General features: G+C 47.3%; 1 protein-coding gene across 1 annotated transcript; it reads right to left on the bottom strand.

Annotated features, from left to right (window-relative positions):
* Nucleotides 1-311: 311 nt before the first annotated feature.
* LOC135819718 (protein AMN1 homolog) lies at nt 312-6,818 on the bottom strand. Its single transcript, XM_065332973.1, has 5 exons — nt 6,039-6,818; nt 4,745-4,907; nt 3,606-3,820; nt 2,155-2,217; nt 312-1,452 (listed from the first exon to the last, which is right to left on the bottom strand). The coding sequence occupies exons 1-5, from the start codon at nt 6,198-6,200 to the stop codon at nt 1,228-1,230; spliced, it is 828 nt and encodes a 275-aa protein (XP_065189045.1). The 5' UTR covers nt 6,201-6,818; the 3' UTR covers nt 312-1,227.
* Nucleotides 6,819-8,317: the final 1,499 nt, after the last annotated feature.

The following is an 8,317-nucleotide window of genomic DNA, read 5'->3' as shown; positions in this document are numbered from 1 at the left end:
ACCCCCCCCCCCCCTCCAGGACAAAGTGAATACTAAAATAGTACAGTAGTAGTCACACCGACCGTGGAGGCATTCCTCATTTCTGGGTCAAGTTGGAGTCAAAACGGCCCCCGGGGGTATGGGGTTATATTAGGAATATCTCTATTTTCCTCCAGCACTAGTATCCCATCTCCCTGGAATGGCGGGCCATGCATTGCGACGAGAAGCTACGGGAATGTTTGCAGGGGTTAGTTAGTTCTAACAGCCGCCCAAGAACACTGAGTGGGCTTTCCTCTCCGGATCAAATCTTGCAGCTATCCACGCAGAAATCATCAATTTGCAGCAGGGAGCAGTAAAATACAACTCCCTGATTTGCAGATCAAGGAAAATGATGGTTTCAGAACAGAATGATCTAAAATATCCTTGTCAGGCACAATTGAATGTCCGTGCATGCCCAGCAGGCAAAAGGCCAATAAGAAACACTAGTGAAGCATTGGACTATATCAAGAGCTGTCATGTTATACAAGTTATGTACATGTACATGTACATGCATGTATTGTTTATAAAAAAAACAGTGACAAGATCATTACCACAGTGTCAGAAAAAATTCATCGATACATTCATCGATGGTGAAGTAAAATAAAGGTAACATAACATAACATCGATAGAATGAGAGACTAGCTATTATAAACCATTTCGAGCACTCATATTGAGTGCTAACTAAACAACTACTATAGCCAGAGGCTTAGCAAGTAATTAGTTAGCAGACTTTCACAAAATTTAATCATGATTTTCAAATTTAAAACTTTTCAATGTGCTCCCTTTTCTGCTTTTCCCTCCAGGTTTTTGAAGCTCTGAATCTTCCATAAAAGAACAAGAGGATACAAGTACATGTATCCAGATTACCTAAAGTCAAACCTTGTCAAAGGTATCACAGCAGTTACAGAATCGGTACAGAACATGGTTGTTGGAGCCTGGGAGTAGCCCGGATTCCAAAAACGAGCGCAACACGAGTGTCGGCCACTCTGACTGATCACGTGTGTATGGTGACCGCACTCACATGTTCTAGTAATCTTAACTTGGTAAACACTCGCGTGACACACTCGCTTGACGACTCGTGCATCACTGCTAGCATGCTGGAGCACTGAGTCAGTACACCGTCCAGGTCATCTGCACTACATACATGTACTCGCTTCATGCACTCGCTTCACGACTCGCGCATCACTGCTAGCATGCTGGCATGCCGAGTTAGTACACCGTCCAGCTCATCTGCACCGGGCGTGGCTTGGCACCCGGTCTCCTCTCGCGACGCGCACGCCCCTGCTGTCTCTGCAGTATGTCGTCGAGATGGAGCCGAGACGCTTCCGTCACCAGGCGGCAGTTGTGAAAAATCAAGATGCTCAGGCTGGGCAAGCGAGCAGCACATTGGATGGCGTCATCGCAGATTTGTGCACAGTTCGTGGCATGGATTTCCTACAATTGTGGCATCAGATAAAATGAACAAGCAAGAGCAAGATATTTAGCTACACAACGTTATTAAGCTCCGACCACACTGTAAGACCAATGTTAATGAACATTTAATTATAACGATTTAAAGAATTTAAAATTTCGTTGACATTTGAAGTCGTTAGGGGCCGTCCAAGGTTACCAATAATACTTTCAAAACGAAATGTTTTCGTTTGTGGGTGGGTGGGTTTGATGGAGTTTCGTTTTGAAAATAATTATTGAATGCTGATGGAGAATGCCCAGTTACTTCTGGGTGTCGAAAATTGACATCAATATTTTATTGGAATTCGTTTTACCTGCAGAAAAGGTGGGTGGGTGGGTGGGGGCTGAAAAATACTAAAACTTTTCGTTTTGTAAAAACAATCGGTAACCCCGGACGGCCCCTTATGTAGAAAACAGATATGAACATGGCCGGTTTTGATACGGAATTCATCAGAATTTCACCTCGCTAACCCACAAAAATCCGGAGATCGTTAACTTTAATTGACGTAAAAAATATCTGGTCTTACAGCAAGCACATACACCCACAGAAGTTTTCTGCAATGCTATTACCATGAACGCTGTGCAGCCTGTGCCTCAAAATTAATAGGCAGTAGACACATGTAGATGTATGCTGCATTCTAAAGTGGTTTTCATTTTTGGACCATAGTCACAGACCGATAAACTCACCTCAAGAGTTCGGAAGCAAGCCGACTCGGTGTGGCATAACGACGCGAATCCTTTGCTTGTAACCTGGCATAGAATAGGTAGAAGTCAAATTCAATTTTCAATTCGACGAAAAGCACCATCAGCCCATCCTATGTAGCACTGGGCATGGTGATATGCAGAAAATGTATCGGCAGAAAGAGACGGAGATAAAGAGACAGAGAAACAGCGAGACAGAGAGACAGACAGTTCGGGAAAGCTTGATATCCATAATGACAACACACAGGCAGACAGAGACAGAGAGGCAGAGAGAGAGAGACACACACACAGAGGCAGAGACAGAGACAAAGAGTAAGCGAGCGAGAGAGACGAAGAAGAAGAAAAGGGAAAAGGCAGACTTAAAAAAATCACGGTTTGCGTGAGACTCGGCCAAAGGCCCAGTTTTCCGCATCCGTAGAAACGCCACCACCCTCTTGGATCAAGGTGCTGATGCAGCTTCTAAGTGGTGGGAGATGGGAGGTGAGTAGATCAGACCAACCACAAAGCAGTCAAAGAGGTAGATCGATGGAGATGAAAAGAGGCACACTGATATGATATTATAGAAATAGATGTGCTAGAGATACTTCCTCCGCGTCATTAAAATTGTCGCTTCGCACATCGCAATATTAACTTGGCTCGTCTTAGTCAGACTGTCGGAATCGCTGTTTTCTGTGTTCGAACACTGGTGCGACCCTTCCTGCGCAATGTCTACTTGTTACTGAAGCCGTGGTGGTCTCGGACTTTGTCGGAGCTCTCTTCCGCACCAAGCAAATTCATCGCGCTCCGCACTATTCCGCCCCAGAGGCATTTCGTTTTCTGGAGTTCGTGCCGTCCCACATTGTTCGAGTGGGCATTTATCAAGACTGCAAGCTCGGGTATAAGAATCCTGGTATCTCTCATGAGTACGAAATGCTGAAGTTGATGATGGCAAGAACAAAGTGTTCTCAAATTCCTAAAATGCGCTGCTTGTGGCTCATGTTGCTGCGCAGGCAGCAGGTCTGAAAACACCGACAAAATCAGCGAAGCGCTTGCCAAGGAAAGAAGGTGCGGAACTGCTTACCCTATCCCGCTGGAAGGCTGGAAGGTTGTTACAGTGTACTTGAAAAATGCTAGCTTGCCTTCATCGCCTGCCACCTAGAGGCATGGATCGCTTGAAAACGAAGTTTCTTGACCTGAATTTGAACGCGCGTCTTCTTCAGCGTATTCTTGAGTGCTGAAGGGTCTGCCTCAAACTCTGATGAAGACGTCGACCTTAGCTGCAAGTGCGGCGAAGCGGGAGGCCACAAACTAAAGCTTGGTCCGTCGACAATGCTCTGCCTCAATTTTTAGCTGATTTCTTTGCCCTTCGAGTGGACAAAATAAATTCGAAAAATCGCTCTGGGAAGCGACAATTTTAATGACGCGGAGGAAGTACATCTTCAGCAGGTTGTACTCACTGATGTAAAGGACAAATTGATGCTTTTCAGGGAATGGCAATTCTCCGCCACTGCTGTCAGCAATGAATCATCGATAATACATCCACCAAGGTCCAATGTGCGCAACAGCTGACATCTCTTGGTGATGGCTATCACAGAGCTGCTTGTGATGTTTCCCCGATTGCGACACAGCAGCCATTGCAGGTTTGGACAGGACTTGGCTAGGGCATGTATACCTGCATGAGAAAGGGAGAGAGAGAGAGAGAGAGAGAGAGAGAGAGAGAGAGAGAGAGAGAGAGAGGGAGAGAGAGAGAGGGAGAGAGAGAGAGAGGGAGAGAGAGAGAGAGAGAGAGAGAGAGAGAGAGAGAGAGAGAGAGAGAGAGACAGAGAGACAGAGAGAGAGAGAGACAGAGACAGAAAGAGAGCAAGAGAGACAGAGACAGCGACAGAAAGAGAGCAAGAGAGAGAGAGCGAGAGAAAGAGCGAGAGAGAGAGCGAGAGAGAGAGCGAGAGCGAGAGAGAGAGAGAGAGAGAGAGAGAGAGAGAGAGAGAGAGAGAGAGAGAGAGAGAGAGAGAGAGAGAGAGAGAGAGAGAGAGAAAGGAGAGAGAAAGGAGAGAGAAAGGAGAGAGAAAGGAGAGAGAAAGGAGAGAGAAAGGAGAGAGAAAGGAGAGAGAAAGAATCAATTTTACTAAATCAACAGCATGCAGCTAGCCAGGAAACAGGCAAGGAGCCGAAGTCGCGACGAGATCGCACAACGTTCAACGGAGACCTTTTCAATACGTTTGCAACAGAGGCCATAATGCATGTTAATTGTCAAAATGCACCAACATATTATCAAAGTATTCGAGCACTCTTGGTGGGGTTTGCAGGTCTTTATAAAAATGCTTTGCTTCACGGAAACGTATTTCATTGCGAAGAGCTGCGCTTCGGTCCTCTGAGCTGTGCTGAGTTGCTGTCCACAGATTTGAGTATTATCAAAGTATATACTTGCAGCACCTCATTTGCCAGCAGGGCTTGCAAGCTTGACACGGTGAATATTTCTGCAACCTAACTAGAAAACAACTAAATTTCAATAAGAAGTAGGGAGAGGGGTAGGGGGGGGGGCACGGGACGCAGATAGGCAACGCTAGCATCAACCTCGGACAGCAGCTCACCATACCTTCGTCGGTTACGCCATCTGTGGAGAGGTCCTGTGCCCTGACTGTCCAGTTCAGATTCAAGCTGGTTAGATAGGGACACTTGGCCGCCACCAGTACCAGCGCTGCGTCGCCCACAGCATCAGAGTGACTGAAGTCCAGTGTCATGCTGCCGTCGGTCAGCAACTGCATAGCAATAGTACAGAACGTGGGAAAACACCGGGAAGCCCCACCTGAACCACAACGTCACGGGAATTTGGATTCCAAATCGCATGCCTTGCAATATCCCATAGCTTATAACAGCTAATTCAGACTCAAGCTGGTTAGATAGGGACACTTGGATTGATAAAGTTATGTTTTCGTTAAAAACAATCTTCACTCTTTTCTTTTCTCTACTTTCCGGACCATCTTCTACTGTGCTTATTCCCCAGACTGGAACCAACATGACAGACCCGTATCAGACATAAGGTCACGGTATACAATGCCATGTACATGGAGACCTGCAACGGCTCTATGCCTATGGTTTGGTCACGCGATTCCATCATCAGCCGAGATGCTGTGGCGAAGTCGTGGCACAGCGATGTACGTGTACTAGCGACATAGTGCCCATGGCATAAGCGGTTCCATTGACTCACCTCCTTACATGTACCTACAACGTAGTTCACAACAACCTCTTCAGGAACGTAGCTGGTCCCCCCTTTTTTTCTTGTGCACGGCCGCATACAATAACACATGTGTAGGATGGCTGGTGCATGTCATTCATGGTCATTATGTGCATGCTAACTAGGTCGAAGTTTTTAGGGGGGGGGGGGGGGGATACTGCAGTGTGAAAACTTGAGGGGTTCAAACACCAGTTCATCCCCCCTTCCCCCAACTTACACCGTGTCTCAGTGTGTGCTCTTTTGACCAGGCCGGGATATTACTTTCCCACAAGGCTCGCATATTATTACACTCAAACGTCTCTTATCCTGACGCCTCAGATGCGGGCACCTCTCTCTACCAGGCGCCTTCAGCTTGAGTTCCTATGGCAAAAATGCTTGGAATTTGGGGGTTCGAACTTTTTTTTTCGTATGTGCAAGTACTTTTTTGTCACCGCCAACCTGTGAAATCCACACTTTTTTATCAATGGATTCTTTCTGGAATCTGAACATGACTGTGTGCAATACGTGCCAAATATACTGCTTAAAAAAAATGAATGATAATGATACAGGGTAGATGAGTTATCCTGAGATATCTGAGATACGGGCGGTGCCCGGTCCCAAGGCGCCCGGATAATAGACGTCCGAGTTTACTTTTACTTATACTAGTAGTCATTACCTGTGGCAAGTTATCGTCTCGTATTAGCCCTCGCTTGCACGCCAGACGCAGCAGGTCTGCGCGGACGGTGAACGGCAGCTCCGGCACTGCTTGCAGATAGCGGTCCAGCTGCTTGACCACGCTACTCAGAGCCCTGGACTTGAGCGACGTCACTTGGCTCATGGTCGCCCTGGCTATATCGTCACAACGGAGTCACACTGTCTCCACTTAGTACTTGGCCGCAGAGCTCGAGCTTCGAATGTTTCCAACGCAGATGGGCTGGCTATAAAATGCCCCGTAATTTGAATGGTCGTCGTTCTCCAAAACTACTAGGCAAAAGCAGTCACAGTTTACTCAGACTGCGGCTGGAAAGCAAAGTAATAGTTGATACTCCAGCGTCTCCTGCTATTACTAGGGAACGGGAAAAGATTCCAAACTGCCGCCCGCAAATGAATGGCTTGACTGCAAAGAAGACGCGACTGTCTTGAAGGGACGGTCACCGGTTCTGTCCTGAAGGGCTATAAAAAGCGCTGAAACCAACTCAGGGAAACTGACACGTCTGCACGTCTGTGGAGATTTCATGAAATCACCGATCAGCGAGCGGAGCTGGCGAAGTAGTTGAACACCCGATGCTTCGTCGTCCTGACGTGCTAACGTTCGCTTACCTCACACATACACAGTGACAGAGCGCCCGGCCCCGTTCGCTAACTGCGATAAACAGCAAAACCGCACAAGCAACAGCAAAAGCGTGCGACCTTCCACCATACGTTTGCCTGATCATCGGCGCGGGTAGGAGCTCTGACCCTGGCTCTGACATTACAAAGTAGTCCGATATGTAAGCCACCACATGACTGGACTGATTGGTGAGCGCTGAGCATTTAGCACCTCAGAGACCATCGACAATCGACAGTCGCTGCAAAGTGACACAGACTGTCTGCCATGCCACAGCCGGTATGGATGGGTTTTTCACGAGATAGACGCGTTCAAACTCCGCGCCTTTTCAACCACAGATCTAGACGTCTCTTACCATGCTTACTGGCACTACAGTCTTACAGAGTGCAGTCATGTTCATGGGGTTGAGGGATAGATACAAACAGAAAAGGTCCAAAGACAAAACTGGCTGTCACCACCAGGATATCTCTTTTCTTTTTTTAAATTTCGGCCAGTCGGCTACTATCATTAATTTTCGTCTTGGAGGTTAGACAAGGGGATCCGAAGTAGCCATGTAGGCGCGTGAGCCCGCCTTTCTGTACCGGGAGTTGCACAACCAGGATTAGAACCAGGAACCCTCGCTTGTAGCCAGGAATGCTCTACTACTAACCTAGGCTATGGTGTGCAGGCGCGTGCCCCGCGTATGGGTTTCTGGGTGCCCGGAACCCCCCTTTTTTCGCTCAAATGCAGGATTTTGCTTCATTTTTTTGAAAATTTTCCCGGGGGACGTCCCCTGGAACCCACCAGGGAGTCGTAAAATACGTATTTTACGACACCCTGGAACCCACCCCCCTTGAAGGGCACCGGCGCACGTGCCTGGTGTGGCCCTCATCCAAGCAGAAACGGTTATTATTACCCTTCATGTACGAGTAATTTTACCATGACATGACCAGAGGGCGAGAACGAGGGTCGCCCCACTACTGACGTGGATGCGCAGGAGGACGAGTACGAGGTGGAAATGAAACAGGATGAATGAACTGCGCGGTGCCACTGTCCAAAGGAATCGTTCTGTAGCTCCACAACTGTTGAGACTGCTGTGTTCCTGGCAGTGATCGTGTTCGATGAAGACCACAGTGAGCTTGCCGAAGTAGTACAGCGTATGGGATGCACTGTTAGTCCGTCGTTGGAGAGAAATCTAGGTGTCTTTCAAGAGGAAAGCTGTACCACAAGCGTAGAAAGTAGTCAGAAGAGGAGCAAAAGGCAAGTAAGCATTGCAGAGCAGTGAAGAAAGGGTTTCTGGATCAGTCACAGCACAAGGAAGAAGAAACATATGCTGCTGGTGGCTTTTGAAAGGTGAAACTGGAGTGTACTTTTTCCTGAATTTGATCCTCTTTTTCATGGACTCCGACAAGTTTGAGCCAACATATCTCAGGACGTAGACTACTTGTCATAGAATCATAATCTTGGGCATTATTCACAGCTACGTGAAATTTGCTAGGTGCTAAACTAAACAGAACTGTCAATATCCCAGCGAGGTTCTTCCAACTGGTATGTCTCTGAATTATCTGTAAACATCGCGTTTCTGATCTGTAAAACTGAAAATCACAATGCTCCACTCTACATATGTTTACAAGGTTTAGTGTAGTTTA

This window comes from Sycon ciliatum, chromosome 6 (genome assembly GCF_964019385.1).
Source record: "Sycon ciliatum chromosome 6, ocSycCili1.1, whole genome shotgun sequence".
NCBI lineage: Eukaryota > Metazoa > Porifera > Calcarea > Leucosolenida > Sycettidae > Sycon > Sycon ciliatum.
This window is presented reverse-complemented; position numbering and strand designations above follow the sequence as displayed.